The sequence below is a fragment of the Oppia nitens genome, unplaced genomic scaffold (genome assembly GCF_028296485.1).
Source record: "Oppia nitens isolate AA-2021 unplaced genomic scaffold, nextdenovo-longstitch-racon4-pilon3 scaffold7_pilon_pilon_pilon, whole genome shotgun sequence".
Taxonomy (NCBI): domain Eukaryota; kingdom Metazoa; phylum Arthropoda; class Arachnida; order Sarcoptiformes; family Oppiidae; genus Oppia; species Oppia nitens.
Window position 1 is genome coordinate 760,068 of NW_026533251.1, and position 19,696 is coordinate 779,763.

At 23.5% G+C, this 19,696-nt stretch overlaps 5 protein-coding genes and 1 pseudogene across 5 annotated transcripts; 2 read left to right on the forward strand and 4 right to left on the reverse strand.

The window, feature by feature from the left end:
• Positions 1 to 1,397: 1,397 nt before the first annotated feature.
• Positions 1,398 to 2,051, reverse strand: LOC128963303 (uncharacterized). Its single transcript, XM_054309808.1, has 3 exons — positions 1,988 to 2,051; positions 1,693 to 1,869; positions 1,398 to 1,582 (listed from the first exon to the last, which is right to left on the reverse strand). The coding sequence occupies exons 1-3, from the start codon at positions 2,049 to 2,051 to the stop codon at positions 1,398 to 1,400; spliced, it is 426 nt and encodes a 141-aa protein (XP_054165783.1).
• A 3,574-nt stretch (positions 2,052 to 5,625) lies between these two features.
• LOC128963304 (trypsin-like) lies at positions 5,626 to 6,608 on the forward strand. Its single transcript, XM_054309809.1, has 3 exons — positions 5,626 to 5,858; positions 5,930 to 6,368; positions 6,459 to 6,608. The coding sequence occupies exons 1-3, from the start codon at positions 5,626 to 5,628 to the stop codon at positions 6,606 to 6,608; spliced, it is 822 nt and encodes a 273-aa protein (XP_054165784.1).
• A 462-nt stretch (positions 6,609 to 7,070) lies between these two features.
• LOC128963305 (elongation of very long chain fatty acids protein 6-like) lies at positions 7,071 to 7,958 on the reverse strand. Its single transcript, XM_054309810.1, has one exon. The coding sequence runs from the start codon at positions 7,956 to 7,958 to the stop codon at positions 7,071 to 7,073; it is 888 nt and encodes a 295-aa protein (XP_054165785.1).
• An 850-nt stretch (positions 7,959 to 8,808) lies between these two features.
• On the reverse strand, positions 8,809 to 10,063 carry LOC128963307 (aldo-keto reductase family 1 member B10-like; annotated as a pseudogene).
• A 1,976-nt stretch (positions 10,064 to 12,039) lies between these two features.
• Positions 12,040 to 12,759, forward strand: LOC128963308 (uncharacterized). Its single transcript, XM_054309811.1, has 3 exons — positions 12,040 to 12,151; positions 12,313 to 12,501; positions 12,575 to 12,759. Exons 1-3 carry the CDS (start codon positions 12,079 to 12,081, stop codon positions 12,757 to 12,759), a joined length of 447 nt encoding a protein of 148 aa, XP_054165786.1. The 5' UTR covers positions 12,040 to 12,078.
• Positions 12,760 to 14,356: 1,597 nt separating this feature from the next.
• LOC128963309 (G-protein coupled receptor 83-like) lies at positions 14,357 to 16,788 on the reverse strand. The gene is made up of 3 exons (XM_054309812.1): positions 16,295 to 16,788; positions 14,498 to 15,264; positions 14,357 to 14,415 (listed from the first exon to the last, which is right to left on the reverse strand). Exons 1-3 carry the CDS (start codon positions 16,786 to 16,788, stop codon positions 14,357 to 14,359), a joined length of 1,320 nt encoding a protein of 439 aa, XP_054165787.1.
• Positions 16,789 to 19,696: the final 2,908 nt, after the last annotated feature.

Sequence of the window (19,696 nt, forward strand, 5' to 3'; positions counted from 1 at the left end):
AATTTACAAATGTATTACTTAATACTTACTTAATTTTATAATAATTATTAATCAAAGCTTATGAAATACATTAATATAGCACACCTTTATCATTATTACTATTTTATAACTTAGTCCTAATTAATTTATTTTTGAAAACTTATAATTAAATATATTTTATAATTAAAATAGTATTTAATTGTTGTTGAACAAATTGAATTATATGAATGACAATAAATGAATATAAATTTTATTTTTAAAAATAATTTTTATTTAATGCTTAAAGTAGTTTATTATAAATGTATAATATATTTAATATAAAGTCACTTTCATAACCCCTTTAACTGGTTTTTTATTAATAACTCAAAAACTAATTTAGATATTTAAACCAAAATTTTTTGAGAAACATGGATTTCTGGAACGTACAGTTTGATACTATAAATTTTAATAATTAATTGCACAGGTAGGCTAGCTCAGGGAGGTGTGATATCTCAAAAACTATAAAAGATATACAAAAATTATAAAATGAATAATATACTAGATCAAAAATAAATTTAGACGTGTTTCAGGATTTTTTGATAAAACTCATGGTTTATTCATAAATTACGTTTAAACATAAAATTGTGCAATATTCAAAATTGAATATTTCAATATTGTATTAATATAATAATATGTAATTAATCACAAAATATTCTATAATTAATTAATTATTTAAAATAAAAATATCAATTTTTTATATTATAAAATTTTTAGTAAAAAATAAAAAACAAATATTAGAAATAAATTTCAATGTAAATAAGATTATATTTAACTAATTTAATGAAATTAATATCTGGTATTAATTCTATGCCAAATGAATGCAACAAATAATTGCTAATACCAGTGGTCATACCAGATATAAATTTCATCAAATTAATTAAATGTTATCTTATTTACATTGAAATTTATTTCTAATATTTGTTTTTTATTTTTTACTAAAAATTTTATAATATAAAAAATTGATATTTTTATTTTAAATAATTTATTAATTATAGAATATTTTGTGATTAATTACATATTATTATATTAATACAATATTGAAATATTCAATTTTGAATATTGCACAATTTTATGTTTAAACGTAATTTATGAATAAACCATGAGTTTTATCAAAAAATCCTGAAACACGTCTAAATTTATTTTTGATCTAGTATATTATTCATTTTATAATTTTTGTATATCTTTTATAGTTTTTGAGATATCACACCTCCCTGAGCTAGCCTACCTGTGCAATTAATTATTAAAATTTATAGTATCAAACTGTACGTTCCAGAAATCCATGTTTCTCATAAAATTTTGGTTTAAATATCTAAATTTGTTTTTGAGTTATTAATAAAAAACCAGTTAAAGGGGTTATGAAAGTGACTTTATATTAAACATCAACCATAATGAACTAGTTTAATGGGTCGGGTTTTAATTTGATAACCTGACTCTAAATAATTGATTGCAGCCCAATATTTACCGGCTGCCTCTTTAGTAGCATTGGGCACCTGTATGTGAACCAATGTGTCTCCTGTTTCCATTGGATGAGCACCTCGTAATCCATGTTCCCAATAGATTTGATCTGTTAAATGTCACATTAAGTTCATCATTAATAAATAATTAATTAATTTGCAATTATTTTAATTAAGATAAAATAATAATAATAATAATAATAATATGAGAGACACATACATCCACCATCTTTGAATCTACGATAGAAATAGTCGTTTTCTTTATAAACTGCCAGATAATAGAATTGATGACCCGGCTCAGTTCGGTTATACTCAACTATTATATCTATAAAGTCATTGTCACGAAACCTATGACCAGTTGATCTGCCGTTATGTATGCCTTTTATTTGTAGCTCAACTATGAAATTTTTGTTTCAATTATTTAAAGGGTATAAAATTAGTATATTTTTTGAGATAAAAATTAACTTAAAATAAAATTATTTATAKAATACAGTATATATATATATAGTATATACCTCTGCCACTCATGGATTGTCCGACAATTACCAAAAACACAAGTAATGGTATACCAATTGACATATTTKTTAAAATAAATTTATAATTATTTTTTTTAAAGAACTATCAATATATTAATTATGTTTAATATTCATAATATTTTCTTTTAAGTACATTTATTTATATAGAAATTTAATCAAATTAATTAAATGTTATTTTTTTAAAAATCACTTGAGGACTGTTATATGTATTAAAAATGAATTTAATTGATAATAATTGAATAAATTAATTTTAATAAGATTGTCATATTTTATATAAGACAATGTATTTTTAAAACATAATTCGCACATTATATGCCAATTATGTATAGTAAACATAGAGATAAAATTAGTTTAAAATATACATGTATAAATTTTATAATTATCTTATCTTATATATTAGTGCACAACCAATAACTTGTAATATAATAATAAATAGGGTATCCATTTGAAGTTATTTAACTAATTTTACCGATATTAGAGAATTAGCTCATATAAAAATAAAAGATTATACAAAATTTTATATCACCTATAAATAACTTTTTAAGTTGTTATTAACTTAAATCATTTTAATTCAACACAGTTTTAGTGATAAAATGAAAAAAATTATATTATTAGTAAAGCAATTATGTAAAAATGAAGAGAAATAAATCATAATTTAAATAAATAGTGACAACAAAAACATTTAACCTTTATATGATTTGTCATAAAACAAATATTTTTTTMTTAAAGTTGCTGAMAATAAATGTAGTTTTTTATATTATAAATTATTATAAATTTAAATTTTAAAAAATATAATTTGATAAAATATTAGATCAAAAAATAAAAGTATGCATTATAATGAAAATATCTAAAAAATTTATTACTAAGAATTGTTTGAATATAAATAACTTTTAAGTATTTGTCAATATTTTACTAACTTTTATAATGACTTTAAACTATTTTTAGCGCCTTTAAATGGATAACCTAATAATAAACAATATCTAATAACACTATAGGTATATAACTGTAACATTTAATTTTTAACCGATTAACCTTTGTTATAATTTATTATCATACAATATAGTATTTCAATATATTACAGTAACTATAAACAACATTATGTATAAACAATAAAATATTTGATAAAATAATTTTAAAGTACAATTGACTTTAATTAATACTAAGTAATAATATGTGATTTTTTTAGATATAAATTTTCTCGATGTATTTGTTGTCTAATCGGCAAATTTTTCTTACATTTGGCCACAAATTGCGGCCCAACTAATACATTGATAGCGCTATTTAATCCTCAATTGTTACTTAGGAGGACTCATCAGAAAGTACAGCCGATTAAGGGATAGTAAAGTAGACAACACTTATATATAAAACCAATCAAATTAATCAATTCCTGCAGACATTAGACTAAATACTATTTATTTGAGTTTCAAAATATTTATGTTTGAATTTTTTACTTTATGTGATGCATGTGTCGAGATGGGCAAATAGAAATTTTTAATAAATTTCCATCAGAAAATTTCTAGTAAAGTAGCAGGCGCGGTTAAGGAAATTTTTGAAATTAATATTTTAATTGATATATTTTAATATATAATACAATTTTACACATATATATTAAATTTTAGATCAATCGGATCAATATTTTTATAGTTATTAAATAAAATAATTTTTGATTATAATGGGAGGTATACAAGAAAAATCAAACTTTGAACCCCCAAAAAACACCCGTCCCTGGGATCAATTGTCATGAAATTTTGTTGGTGACATTATAATTATCAATAGATGTTTTTAGGAAAGTATGGATCTGCTCCGCAAACATAATCTTAAAATTATCAATAATTAAATTATATATATTGAGCCGGTCGGGGAGTTTAAAATTTATAAAAATTATCTAACATCATATGACAAATTAAATGATACAAAAATTAGTTTAAAATATGTGATTTAACTGCACTATATCAATAATAATTACCAAAATATAAATTATTAATTTTATTAATTATTTTTTTGATAAAAATGATTTTTAATAATTTAATGTTATATTTTTAAAAATTATTATACTTATATATTAATAATTTTTAAATTAGTTTTTAATTGTACAAAGTTGAGCCACATTAAATTATTAAAAATCATTTTTATCAAAAAAATAATTAATAAAATCAATAATTTATGTTTTGGTAATTATTATTGATATAGTGCAGTTAAGTTACATATTTTAAACTAATTTTTGTGTCATTTAATTTGTCATGTGATGTTAGATAATTTTTATAAATTTTAAACTCCCCGACCGGCTCAATATATATAATTTAATTATTGATAATTTTAAGATTATGTTTGCGGAGCAGATCCATACTTTCCTAAAAACATCTATTGATAATTATAATGTCACCAACAAAATTTCATGACAATTGATCCCAGGGACGGGTGTTTTTTGGGGGTTCAAAGTTTGATTTTTCTTGTATACCTCCCATTATAATCAAAAATTATTTTATTTAATAACTATAAAAATATTGATCCGATTGATCTAAAATTTAATATATATGTGTAAAATTGTATTATATATTAAAATATATCAATTAAAATATTAATTTCAAAAATTTCCTTAACCGCGCCTGCTACTTTCTCACCAATAAGTTATGAATTTGTAAAATTTTTATTAATTCTTAGATTATATTTTTTGTTTAATATAATTAAATAGATTTAATTTTTTACTTTGAATATTAATTAAAATAACAATATTTTGTTATTATTTGTAATAATCATTTATTGTCACAAAATAACAAATATCGAGTAAACATACTTATATAACATGAGGATCCCATTAACAGAAATTAATTTCAGAAACTTTCATGAAATTTATCTATTATTTTATATTTTTTTCAAGTCTATGCATGTGCTATAATTGGGCGAATTTTGGTCAATTTATGCCAATACTGTATAGTAAAGTAGAACTAACATTATATAATAGTAAAGTATTACACTACTTATACAATGTACAGTAGATATACAAAATTTTATATTTTGATTTAATAGTCACAAATAACTTTTAATATGTGAATAGATAGTAATGCCTAAAAATTAGATATTATCTAATAAACTAAACATTTCATATAAAAATATATATATAGAGTACCTGTATAAATTTTTATTTAATTTCTAATAAATACTAAATATTTTAAATGKCTAATAGTATGTCAAAATAACATTTTCTAAAATTAAAAATATTACTATACAATAATATAACTTTAAAAAGGTTAATTTGTTTTACACTTAAGCTAATGTGTTAATTTAATTTATAATTCAACAATAATTTAAACATTTTACTTTATATTTTGATATATTTCTAAATAATACTCAATAATATTGAAAATCGATATATTTATAATATATCAATATATATAATTAATAATATAAAATATTGATTAAGTTTATATAATAATAGTCAACAATAATTTATATTAAAAAATGCCTTTATATGGAAATTTAGATAACAATACTTAACTTTCACGTCAAATAAATAAAGTTTWTTTTATTATAAATAACACATTGTGTTTWTATATATTAATCAATAATATAAATAATACAAACTAAAAAATAATAATTTATWAWTATTTTTAGTGAAAATGAATATTAATCTAATTAAAAMTGATTTTTGCAAATTATTTGTTGTTATTTTACTTTCGTGTKTCTATAACACTGTGCAAAATACAACAGTTGCTATAATTGGCGGACACGATGCCCGGYCMGGAGATAATCCATACATGTGCTCCAWGAGAGTTAATAACGATACACATCAATGTGAGGCATCAATAATTGGGAAACAGTGGGCAGTGACAGCTGCACATTGTATTAAATTGTAATTTATAATTAATATAAACATTTTTTTGTATAATTTAATTAATTAATTTTTGTTGTTTACATTAATAGTTTTAAAGATAACGATAATTTTACACTACATTGCGGTACAGTTGATCGTACTAAAGGTGGTCACAATTATAATGTAGTCAACAAAATTGCTTATGAAAATTGGACACTCGATGATCCAAAAAATGATATTGGTTTACTACAAATTGATGGCAAATTTGATCTGGGCACTAAAGACATAGACAAWATAGTACTGCCAGCACAGGGCTACGATTTACCTACTGGTATTAATGCCACAACAATTGGTTGGGGTTTTACTATTGCCTATAACAGAACTGATGGAAAGTTAGCCGATAAATTGCAAACACTGGATATGCCTGTTGTGGACCGGGATGTGTGTTGGCATGTCATGAAAGGTTATCTAAAGGATATAGGTTTTAATTGGACAATAAGTGAGGCAAATGTATGCGCCGGTGGACATGGAGGTCATATTACATGTGATGTATGTACTTTGATATTCATGTGTTCAGTTTGTTTAACACTTTTTTAGAAAATTATTTTTGATTATTTTATTTATTTATTTTCAAAAAAGCACGATTCGGGTTCACCATTAATATTTAACAACACAATTGTAGGCATAACTTCATGGGGTTATATTGATTGTGGAAAACCTGGCTATCCTGCTGTTTTTACTAATATTGCAAACTATAGAGATTGGATAAAATTACACAGTGGCATTTAAAAAAATTATCTAATATATCTAATAAAATTTAATAATTAATTTAATAATTTATATTAAAATATTATTAAATAGTATTTAGATATATTACATAATTTTGTTTAAATATTCAACTTATTATTTTTATTTATTTAAAATGTATTTATTTAATGTTGTACAATAAATATTATGTACTAACTTATAATTTATTACAATACAATTATTGCACCAATATATTAATTTATTAATAATTGAAATAAATATGGTCAATTATTGAAATTTAGTTATTTRTAAAAATTAATTAGTATATAGCTTAATTTAAAGATTTGCACATTAACAGTAATATTGACCTTTATATACACTGTATTTATGATTATCGTCAAAGTGATTTTAAGCCGGATAATTTATTGATTGATAACTTAATAAAAAATAAAAATAAAATAGAAATTATTGGTTTTTTTGTAAAACAATTTTTTACAAAAATTATCAATTTACTTTACGTTTTTTAACAATGTACGTTTTGTAAAAGTAATTCAAAAATAATGCTAAAAATAATGTATAGATGAATAGCGATACCAATACACGTTGAATACTACAATCGCATTGTGATTGGTTTAGTTTGCGCCATAATACGTGCATATTTATTATAAGACCCAGTATCATTTGTATAATTTGCATTGTTGTAATTAGCATGCTCACTTGTCTAGGTAGAGGAAGTTTCATAATCATCAATGCATAATAGGTATACATAACTGAGTGGACGATTACATTTAATCCAAATGACCACTGGGCAGTACCCGGTATATCCATAAATAAATAGTAAGCGTATAGTAAGGTAAGTGAATGATGTATCCAGTGCAGTTTAATTAGTTTGCTCCGACGCAATATAATAAACACGGTATCCAATAGCTCCGGGATCTTTGACAAACAAAACAAACTGTACCAAAGGACTAGACGATAGTCCCGATAGTAGTCTGATTGACAATAAGTGGCGACCAGTCCTTTATGTTTGTATTGATAGACAAAATTGGGAACCATTCTGATTGTGGCAATAATTGAAAAAATTGCATTCAATATATTCCATAGGATTAACAATGATCTCAATTTATATGACTTTTCACAGTAAGACATCCAATAGCTTAACAGTAAAATTGTTAAGAGATAGCCGATTGATATGTAGAATGTGATGAAAAAATTTCGGTGCAACCATTTTAGTATGACTGGTGCCGGTAGTACATCAAACAAGTAGTCTTCCAATTCAGTGATTACAGGTATGTACGATAAACCGGGTAATTGATCCCAATTGGAGGACCAATGATGAACTGAGTCGATTGAATCGAGATTATAGTAATTGTAGCGAAAATCTGAATCCATTGTCTAACCTGACTTTGTTATAAAAAAAATTAATATTATATCAATCAATAGTTTTATAAAATAGTAATTAATTTCTATGTTTACAGTATTCAATAGCTGTAAATTAAATACCGTATTTACTGCATATGTTTCAGAATATTAATTTTTTAAATACTAATATTATTTATAAAAAATAATAACAAATGTATTTAATAAATGATTTTTTCCGATTCAACAAAATGTTTTTTAAAATGAATACAGACTTTAATTAAAAATAATTATTGGAATACGTGTCAAATATATTTAATAAGCAATAAAATGTAATATAATTTTGTCTAATTATAATAATAATAAACATTATAAAACAATTATTTCACATATAACTTATATTTTTAATGAATAAAAATTTTAATAAAATAATTAAATTTATAAACATTTGATTGAAAACTGATAATTATGGCAAAAGTTATACATTATTACTATTTGTTAATTTCTAATGTCTACTGAAAGACAATAGCATTATATTAGAAGAAAGCATTATTTTATTGATTTTCATTTATAATAACATTTTAAAAGTTAAATAATTGTTTTAAGTTTTAATAAATATGAAATAATATTTTATCATTAATTGTAGCACACAATTATTAATTGTTATTAAATATAATGACATATTTTTAAAACTTTTTTAAAGCAAATATAATCACATATTTGAATGTTTTTAAGAAAAATATTTCATTCAATAAAACCCTAATTTTAGTCACATATATCCAAAGTTACTAATAATCACTAACTTAAGAAAATAGGATTTTAAAATATCATATTATAATACAATTTACATAAAAACAATTATTTAAAACAAATAAATTTTTTTTTAAAAATCAATGTTTTCGGCAAAAGGATAGTTTGGTAAATGTTTGCTCAAATTAAACCAATTGGTCCGAAGTTTGCGGTCCAATGCGTCCAACTCTTTCATGTCTTCAGCTGTCAGTTTGAAGTCAAATATCTTGATGTTTGACTCGAGACGCTCGGATTAACACTTTTAGGCACAACTATTACCCCACGTTCTGTCTATTATTACGTTAATAGTCATAGCATTACGGGTCAGTTAGATATTAATGATATAAAATACCTGATACTTAATAACTATCTGACCGGCATTTTTATTATACTTTTTGGCTAATTTTAAAACAACTGGATCTTTAAGCAATTGGATTTGTTTGGCCCCGACCTCATTTGACCCGGGATTGCCTAACGGTGAGTATGCCGTCAGTTTGATTTTGCGGTCCTCACAAAACTTTTTCAATTTGTGTTGAGCCAAATAGGGATGCGATTCAACCTTTAATTAACATTAAACTGTAAATACAGTTATCTATGAACACATGTGGTTAGTCTACCTGATTAATGACGGGAATTGTTTTGACGGCTTTCAACAGTCGGTCCACTTGTGCGGACGTAAAGTTTGAGATACCAATACTCCTAACGAGTCCAGCTTTCAGACAATCTTCGAGTCCCTGATAGGCCTCAATATAGTCAACATTACCGCCCAATATCTTTCCGTCCGGTCCTTTTGGAAACAGTGTGTCGTCTATCTGTGCAAAACACACCGGCCAATGAATAAGTGCCAAATCCAAGTACGGTGTCTTAAATTTGTCCAAAATTTTGTGAACACATACCGTCACTCGTTTTCGGTTGAAGAACGTAAGCCATATCTTTGAGGTGATGAACAGTTCCTCGCGTTTGACCTAAAAAATTATTCATCGAATCAATAAAACAACAGAAATAAAATGATAAAAACAGTTTCAGACACTATCCATACCTTTCCCTCTTTGATGGCATCGTTAATGGCACGACCGGTCTCTTCTTCGTTAGCATAGACCAGTGCACAGTCAAAGTGCCGATAGCCGCAGTCAATGGCCTTACGTATGGCCTTATACAGTGACTCATCGGGTGGACACTGCCATGTACCCAATCCTATAATAGGCATTTCTTTACCATTGTTTAGCAGCACTTTCGGCACCTGTTTGGCGATGTCTGCACACATACTTTGTCTTACTTTTATAATAATATAACAAAACTACAAAAATAACTCCTAATGAATGTCATAATGAGGCCTAATATAGGGGCAAACATATAACTAATTTTATTAATAGATTTCAAAAAAATAAATCAAATTATTAGGTCTCGCGATGTATTAACTCATAACTTATAAAACTATTTTCATTATTAGCGCCAAATATACATATTATATAATATTTATTTATTATTAACTATGGGTTTCATATTAAAAAAAATTGTTAGTCAGTAATTTTTATATAAAAAATATTAATTACAGTAATCAAATTACAATCAAATTAATTAAAAAAGTGTTTTAATTTATTTTAATTTTATTAGACAGAATTTTATATAAATTTGCTACAGTTTAATATGATTTTTTACAGTATTAATTAAAAATCAAATAAGATAAAATTAAAAAATATGTTTCTACAATATATCAGTATTTTGTATAATAATAAATATTTAAAATCAAAACAAAATAATAAAATATAAAACCAGTTGAGAATGCTAGAAAGCATTTCCACACGAATTCCTAATCATAATTAAAAATTAAATTCAGTATGATAAAATAAATCAACTATAGTCATGTGAGGTATCAAATGATTTAGTATTACAAAATAAACTACTATTTTCCTAAAAAATAAACTTAAAAACGAAAAAAACAAAAAAAAATCAAAAAAATTCAAAAAAAATTCAAAAAAAATTCAAAAAAATTCAAAAAAAATTCAAAAAAAATTCAAAAAAAAATTCAAAAAAAAATTCAAAATTTTTTTTATTAATTGTTGGACACCATTTTCTTCAATTTCCTAAAAAATAAACTTAAAAAAGAAAAAAAACAAAAAAATCAAAAAAAAAATTGTAGCGGATAGTGGATTCGAACCTATGTCCTCGTGGGACAGACAGACCGACAGACCGACAGACCGACAGACCGACAGGACAGACCGACAGACCGACAGTGACAGACCGACAGACCGACAGACCGACAGACCGACAGACCGACAGACCCGACAGACCGACAGACCGACAGACCGACAGAGTTGACAGACCGACAGACCGACAGACCGACAGACCGACAGACCGACAGTTGACAGACCGACAGACCGACAGACCGACAGACCGACAGATGACAGACCGACAGACCGACAGACCGACAGACCGACAGACCGACAGACCGACAGACCGACAGACCGACAGACCGACAGACCGACAGACCGACAGACCGACAGACCGACAGACCGACAGACCGACAGTGACAACCGACAGACCGACAGACCGACAGACCGACAGACCGACAGACCGACAGACCGACAGACCGACAGACCGACAGACCGACAGACCGACAGACCGACAGACCGACAGACCGACAGACCGACAGACCGACAGACCGACAGACCGACAGACCGACAGACCGACTTATAGAATGCATATACGGATTCCTTTCAGGAATTCGTGAAAATATTAGATTTTTAACTCTACTCTTTAAAATTCTGATTTAAAAACTAAGTATTTTATAAAACTGTATATTAAATTAAATATTATAAAACAATATATTTAGCATTTCTTAGTTTTTAAATAGAAAATTAATTTACATTTTAAATTTATAATTAATAGATCAATAATGGTTATAATTTTATAATTATTACTGATTAAAATATTTAGTAATAGCTTTTACATTTACATCAAAAAATAGTCAATTATTATTCAAGTATATAATTAATAAATTATAAATACCGGTAATTATAAATATAATATAACTTGTGTTATACAATGTTTATCAATTCAAATACAGTTTTTATATTTATATATTGATTAATTAGACTATTGTTATTAAAAGTACTAAAGTTAATAACTATAATATTGTATACTGTTATCTAAATTGATCTAATTTTAACAAATAAAATATTATCAACAATATTAGTATTAATTAATAAAACTTTATCAATTTAAACGGCTATATATTTTGATAAATTTTTAAATAAAAATTACCTATATAAACACTAAATCATAGTCAATATTTTCAACAACAAAGATTAGACAAAAATTAATTTTTTTAATAAAATAAATTTATTGAAAATAATATTACAATATGGACATAAAATTATTTGCAATAGTAATTGTTGTTATATTTATGGCACCACAATTGATATTCAGCTCTAAAGGTAACAATAAATTAAAAATTAATATAAAATGACTTATTTAATTGTTCATAATAATAATACAAATCTATTATTTTAATTAAATATTTTTACTATATTCATGTATATCAATATATAATATTTACTTAATAATAATCTGTAAATTAATATACTATTTATATTAGTTTTATTGTATATGAATGCTTATCATCAAAACAAATCTACTGAACATAACTTTACTGATGGCGACGATATATATGTGTATTGTGAGTATGAGGCACAAGGTATTGACGATCCCATTGTGTTTATGACCCTGGCTAAAACAGTTAGCAATGTGGACAGTCAATTTTTCTATTATTTAGATGATCAAACCTGTAAGTATGACCATTGAATGGATCCTATATTTTTTTAACTATTTTTATTTCAACTAATTATAACACATTATAGATAGAGTAAACCATAATGTGCCCGGTTTTGCCGATATTGAAATGATAGATCATTGGAAAGATACATTCAAGATTCGTATAGTCAATGCTACCCAACATTTTAAGGGTGAATACAAATGTGTGGCACATCATGAGGTCGGTTGGGTTTATGAGAAGCCAATTATATTGAATTGGTATAAATCATAAGATAGATCTAATTATATATACTGTATACATTATGCTTATATATTTATATTATATGTATACTGTATATATACCGATATACTATATTAAAATAGTATATTCAAATCTTTAATTAATAAAATAATTTTTGTATTATTCAATATGACTATAATAATTTATAAATAATTCAATAAAAAATTAAATTGCATTCAAAAAATTTCTATTTTCTTTTTAACTTTTTAAACTACAATTAATTATCATTGTTACTTTAATTTATTAAAATTCAATATTTATTACTGATTAAAATATTTAGTAATAGTTTTTGTATTTACATCAAAAATTAGTCAATTATTATTCAAGTATTTTACCGGTAAAATAAAGTATAACGTGATATACAATGTTTATCAATTCAAATATACTGTATGTACTTATATATTTTTAAAGTTTTTAGATATTGATGATTTATCTATTATTATTAAAAGTACAAAAGTTAATAACTAATAAGTTAATACTGTATATTGTTATCTAAAATGCCCTAATTTTTAATAAATAAAATACTATCAACAATATTAGTATTAATTAATTAAACTTTATCAATTAAAAAAGACTATATATTTTGATAAATTTTTAAATATAAATTACATATATAAACAGTAAATCATAGTCAATATTTTCAACAACAAAAAAAATAATATAAAAATTAATGTTTTAATAAATATAAATTAATAAAAAATAATATCACAATACCGACACAAAATTATTTGTAATAGTAATTGTTGTGATATTTATGGCAACATATAATTTATATTTATAGATATTTATATTCAGTGAAAAAGGTAAATACTATAATATATGCATTTTTATATAATAATAAATTAATATATTAGTATTAAATGATAGATAATCATAATAATAATAACTTTTTTAATCTATTTTTTAATTGAATATATGAATGCTTATCACAAAAACAAACGACGATATAGTTGTGTTTTATCGGTATATGAAGCATATGATAGTCATAATCCCATTGAATTGATGTACCTGGCTAACTGGCTAACTGGCTAAAACAGTTAGCAATGTGGACAGTCGATTTTCTATTATCTAGATGATCAAACCTGTAAGTATGTAAAAATAGATTTTATTTTTTTGTTTATATAAAAATATGTGACTAATTGATTTTTTATCACTATAATTAAATATATATATATATATATTATAGATAGAGTGGATCATAATGTGSCCGGTTTTACCAATATACAGATGCAATCTCATTGAGACTCATAGTGTGAATGTCATCCAACACTTTAGGTGGTGAATACAAGTGTATGGCAAAGCATGTGGTCGGTTGGGTTTATGAGAAGCCCATTATATTGAATTGGTATAAACCATAAAATATATTAGAATATGTGATATGATTGTCAAATAATAAAAAATTATAGATATTTTTTGTAACATAATTTGTGKTATTTTATTATAAATTTGTAAATTAATTTTAATATTTATATTGTAACAAAATTTATTTTTTAATGTTATAAAATATCAGTATCATTTATATTATTATTTAATATTGTCTCATTTAGCAATAATTGATGATATTTAACATTTTTATATTTAAGTCCATTTAGATGTCGAGCTCCAGTATGTATAAGCCGATGATCATTATTAAGTAGTCGACCATTACTTGAATTATTGTTCAAATAATTAATATCACTATTGTTATTACAATTATTATTACAATTATTATTAATAACAATATTATTACTATTTTTTAACTCAAAGCTTCTGTTAAAATGTGATGAGTTATTGTTTTCCTGATAATTGTTGGCACTGTTACTACTAATCAATGATCGACCAGTACGTCGTCGATCGCTTGTGTCGCCTATCGTGTGATGTCGGCGCCCAACACCCGGCAAACATCGGAATAGTTGTCCGATTTCGCGCCGAAAGTGTTTGTTGAGACCAAAATAGATGAACGGGTTGTAGCAGACGGAGCTCATGGCTAACATATGGCACGAATAAAATAGTATGGAGTCATACCTAATGATATCTTTGCTAAAATCGCTGTATATGTGAAAGAGATTCAATGGTAGCCAACAAATGGCAAACACTATCACCACAAAGGCTAACATTTTTATTATCTTTTGGTCTGTCCTTTTGATGCGCTTCTGTATATCGTTAGTTCTGTGCCGATATTTTCGACAAATTTTATTAATAATCTTAACATAAGCACCGGTAGTTATAGCCAATGGTATCAAATATTGTGTACTAAATGTAAGTACTGTTATCAGTTGACTTATTATAGCACTCGGCGATGGGTATACTGTATTGCATCGAGTCTGACCTATAAGTTTAAAGTCAACCAATTTGTTAAATATAAGCTCAGGTGTGGAAAATATAGCGGCAAATATCCAAATTATTTTTATGGTAATACTAATGGGCAGTACGTTTGAGATGCGCCGATAAAATCGTGTATTAATTGCCTGATATCTATCTATTGCAATGATTGTCATCGTAAATGTCGATACATAACTATATGTGTGTAGAAATAAAAAAATAAAATTATAATTATTTAATTTTAATTAAATATAAACTTAAATATAGTTATTTATATCTTAATATAATTTTTTATACTAATTTAAATGTCAATAAAAATTAATTAAACTAACTTTAATATATAAATACAAGTATTATAAAGATTTAGTCCAAACTAATTATAATTTATCATAATTTATTAAATAATTATTAAATAATTTATTAAAATTAATTTAAGTGCAAGAACTTAAGTTAAAAAATCTAATGTAGACAATAGTATATAATAATATATAATAAATTAAGCAATTATAAGGAAAGTACATAAAAACTGAATCTATTATTTTAAATTACATAATATTATGAAAGTATTGTGAAACTTTTCCACATCAAATATTTTATTTTTAATATCATACATGATTATAATAACGTCAATTTGTTTGATTGACATAATAATAATAATATAATTAAAATAGTTAAATATAACTATAAATAAAGACATAAAAATATATATTATACACTTGTTTAACAAACAAATTTTATATAATAATATAAAAAATTTAGAAAATTATTATTTTTTAATTATATAAACTTTAATGTTTTTTTGTGTTTAAAAAAACATTTTCCCTATTTATATAAATAATATTCAATATATTACTTAACACGTGTTAAAAGCATTTTTATATGTCTAGTAATTATTTATTAATTTCWAAGAAAACTATTTAATATTAATAATTTAGTGAAATAACAATAAACATTTGCACAATTGAAAAACTTCACAATAATTATGCTAATAAATCAAAAATGCATATATCATTAAAATATAATTAAATARATACTTTTTTGCAGTCATAATAATATACATTTATAATTATTGTGATTATTATTATTGTATAGGTATATACCGCATATACAATATTAATAAAATATTTTTAAAAATTAATTTCACAAAAATTATTATATTATTTTCAAAATCAATTATAAGTAAAAGTAAAATATTAACATAAGATTTATACAAAATAATACATACACTGATGTCACTTGTATTGCTGGCAATAGTTTACACAATACTACACCAAATGGCCAGTCGTTTAGCAGAATACGTGCGATATTGAAAGGTATGTTAAAAACGGTAATCATTAGACCAGATATTGTAATATTAGCCATCAATATATTGGTTTTGGTCCGCATTGTCTTGTTTTTCATTATTACAAAACAAACTAACAAATTGCCAAACAATGAGATTAAGACAATGATTCCGTAGATGATTATCACTGTATAATTGTCGTCCAGTGTAGAGCCCAGACCGCGACCATTACCGCTAGTGTTGCCGTAATGCGAGTATTTGTCGTTCAAAAATTTGAGTAAATCTATCTTATCTTGGCTTAGATTACCCAATGGTGACCAGTCTATCGACGGTAACATATTATTATTATTATAGTTACTATTGTTATCAGCACCGGTAGTAGCTATAAACAGTGCATCACTTTTATTACTATCACTATCATTGATAATTGATAGCATTTGTTGCTGATTAACATTATTGAGATTAACATTATAGTTATGAGTTATATTGAAAAATAAGTCACTACTGCTATCATTAATATTATTATTAATAATATTATGATAATTATTATTATTTTCGTTATTAAAATTGTTGATAGTGTCGTTAAAAAAATTATTATTAGTATTATTATTATTAGTCAAATAGTTTTCAGTAAATTGTTTATTGATCATTTTTTTGTTTGTTTTAATGTTTTAGTTATGCATTTTAATTATATAATTATTTATAAACATATATGATATACTGTATATATAAATATTTTAAAAAAATATCACTGTACTAAAGTAACAAACTTAAAAATGACACATTATTATTATTATTATTGTTAATATCGTATTTATTTATTTATCCATTTATTTATAAAATTCACATTAATATAGATATAGATAAAAATTTGTAAATATATAAAATATTTAGTCTCACTGGTATGCTAAACATTTTTTTTAATTTGATATTTTGTAAGTCAATTTGTGTATAATATTTAATTTAATCAGAGAGTAACATATTAAACAAAATTAATTAATAAAAAAATAACAAACAGTTTGTTAAGTGAACTAAATTACTTATAAGCAGCACACCTTGTATTAAAAATAATATACAGTGTATATTATACAGTAAAATACATTTATCTAAACAACCTGTTTCAGATTAGCACTTAACAAATATCATGGCACACTTGATACATATAATGATAACAAAATAAAAATTTACATTAACAACAACAACAACAACATTGCAATTGTAATTAAATTGTTTTAACAAAAATAATTTTTATTCAAACAACTTTTAACAATATTTTTTGAATAAATAGAAAATTTATATTTTTCTAATAATGACTAATCACTATTTCTTAGAAATATTAAAATTAAGAATTAAACATTATCATTAATAATAATAGTAATAAATTATAATTATTTAAATTATWAATTTSATATAATTATATTATTTTTACTATATTGTAATTCCGGATTATTGCAATCATAAAATGCAAAACAATTTATATTTTAAAAAAATAACAATAATAAATTATTAGTTATTGTATTTGAAAAAATAATTTATTACCACACATACACACACACACAAACTTTCTTGCTTTATAATAAATTAAATCAGCCATATAAAATATTAAACACATATGATTTAAAAAATGATGATTATATTACAATTAAATTAATTAAAATAAACATGATTTTTATAAAATACTGATATTTTATATTAAATTTTTTGCTGTTTTATTATTTTAATGACACATATTTTGTTGTTTTCAAGTAAAATGTTTTTTAGCATTCAGTATTTTTTTTGTTGTAAATGAAAATTTAATATTATTTTATTTCTATTATTATTATTATAATTAACATTAATATAAAAGTTAATTAAGTTTCACATTTAGTTGGCTTATCAAAACACTTAAAGGGTTTCACAATTGTGTTATTTACTATAATAATAATCAATAATAATAAAAATTTTACTAAAAAAACATTTATTTATTTTTACATTTAGACTGAAAATTAAAAATTTCTAAACTTGTGCGATTTTATCTAGGTAATATACAGAAATATCCGTTAATTGCACAATTTTCAATAATTTAGTTTATCTTAACTTTTATAGCTATTTATACTGTACAACTTTTATTGTAACAAAAATAATAATCACTTTTATTATTATTATTATAATTAATAATGTTATTTTCACAACTTATTTTTTATTGCTTAACGTGTCTTATATTTTAAAAATAAATAAATAAATAATTAAAATAAATAACTAAAACATAAATACACWCTACACAGGAAAATAATTTTTTAATGTTATTATACATAGAGAAACATACAGTAGTACTGTATAATGTATTTATTATATATAAATGTTAGTCTTATGAATATAAGTTTTTATCTATACATTTGCAATGTATTGTTGAATCTCTCGCAGCTATTTATTTATATGTGAAACCAGTTTTTAATAAATAAAAAAAATTAATACTATATATATTAAAATTTAAAATACAATTAACCTTGAGTTCACCTGAAAATGATTCAAATAATGTATATACTTTATATATTTACTTTTTTATATACACAGTAAATAAATTTCTATACAAAAAATTATAATCTTATCACTAAATTATATATAGATTTAATTCAGAAAAATATTACTATTTTACTTATTTAATATCTTCTAAATTAATTAAAAATTTTTATACATTATCTAATAATGTAAATCATAACATAGAAATAATGAAAATAAATTTGTTATATACATTTTTATTTATTTATCTACATTATCCATATTTATTTATGAATTAATTTATAATTTAACGTTAACAAAATATTTTTACTAATTAAAAATAATTTTATCTATTAAAAATTTAATTGTAGTTTTTTACTTTAAAATAAATTACATTTAAAAATATATATTAAAATATATATTTTCATTCACATCAGATAAGCTGAGCGAAGCGAAGCGGGATACACAGAGGTCGACCGAAGGTCGACCGACGCGTATCCCAGTAAAATATGTGTCGAAATTACCTGCAAGGGGTGCGGGATTTTGATGTAGACGAGGTTTCTCAACGGGATGGTTTAGGGGGTCAAAAATGATGAAAAATAACCCGCTGTAGAAAAATCTCTCATTAATGAAGAAAGTGGTCAAAATAGCAGAAAACTGAAAAAATTTAAAAATATCATAACTTTTTAACGGTGATAGATAAAAGTATGGAAGCTTGACAATAATATATGTAGCAATAGATATTATAAGTTATATTAATAACAATTTTATACCCCATCGGGAAATTAGATAAAAACCCGAAAAGGTGACATTTTCAAAAACTGAAAATTTAAAATTGGTCATAACTCAGTCAAAAACAGACTTATA

What these genes read in the sequence shown, in the direction of transcription:
- LOC128963303 (XM_054309808.1), bottom strand. Translation starts at nt 2,051, where the DNA reads ATGTCAATTGGTATACCATTACTTGTGTTTTTGGTAATTGTCGGACAA. An exon ending in ACAATCCATGAGTGGCAGAG is followed by an intron (nt 1,870 to 1,987) that starts GTATATACTATA and finishes AAAATTTCATAG; the next exon opens with TTGAGCTACAAATAAAAGGC. An exon ending in TAGATTCAAAGATGGTGGAT is followed by an intron (nt 1,583 to 1,692) that starts GTATGTGTCTCT and finishes GACATTTAACAG; the next exon opens with ATCAAATCTATTGGGAACAT.
- LOC128963305 (XM_054309810.1), bottom strand. Translation starts at nt 7,958, where the DNA reads ATGGATTCAGATTTTCGCTACAATTACTATAATCTCGATTCAATCGAC.
- LOC128963308 (XM_054309811.1), top strand. Translation starts at nt 12,079, where the DNA reads ATGGACATAAAATTATTTGCAATAGTAATTGTTGTTATATTTATGGCA. An exon ending in ATTGATATTCAGCTCTAAAG is followed by an intron (nt 12,152 to 12,312) that starts GTAACAATAAAT and finishes TATTTATATTAG; the next exon opens with TTTTATTGTATATGAATGCT. An exon ending in TTATTTAGATGATCAAACCT is followed by an intron (nt 12,502 to 12,574) that starts GTAAGTATGACC and finishes AACACATTATAG; the next exon opens with ATAGAGTAAACCATAATGTG.
- LOC128963309 (XM_054309812.1), bottom strand. Translation starts at nt 16,788, where the DNA reads ATGCTATCAATTATCAATGATAGTGATAGTAATAAAAGTGATGCACTG. An exon ending in GCAATACAAGTGACATCAGT is followed by an intron (nt 15,265 to 16,294) that starts GTATGTATTATT and finishes ACACACATATAG; the next exon opens with TTATGTATCGACATTTACGA. An exon ending in AAGCTTTGAGTTAAAAAATA is followed by an intron (nt 14,416 to 14,497) that starts GTAATAATATTG and finishes CAATAATTCAAG; the next exon opens with TAATGGTCGACTACTTAATA.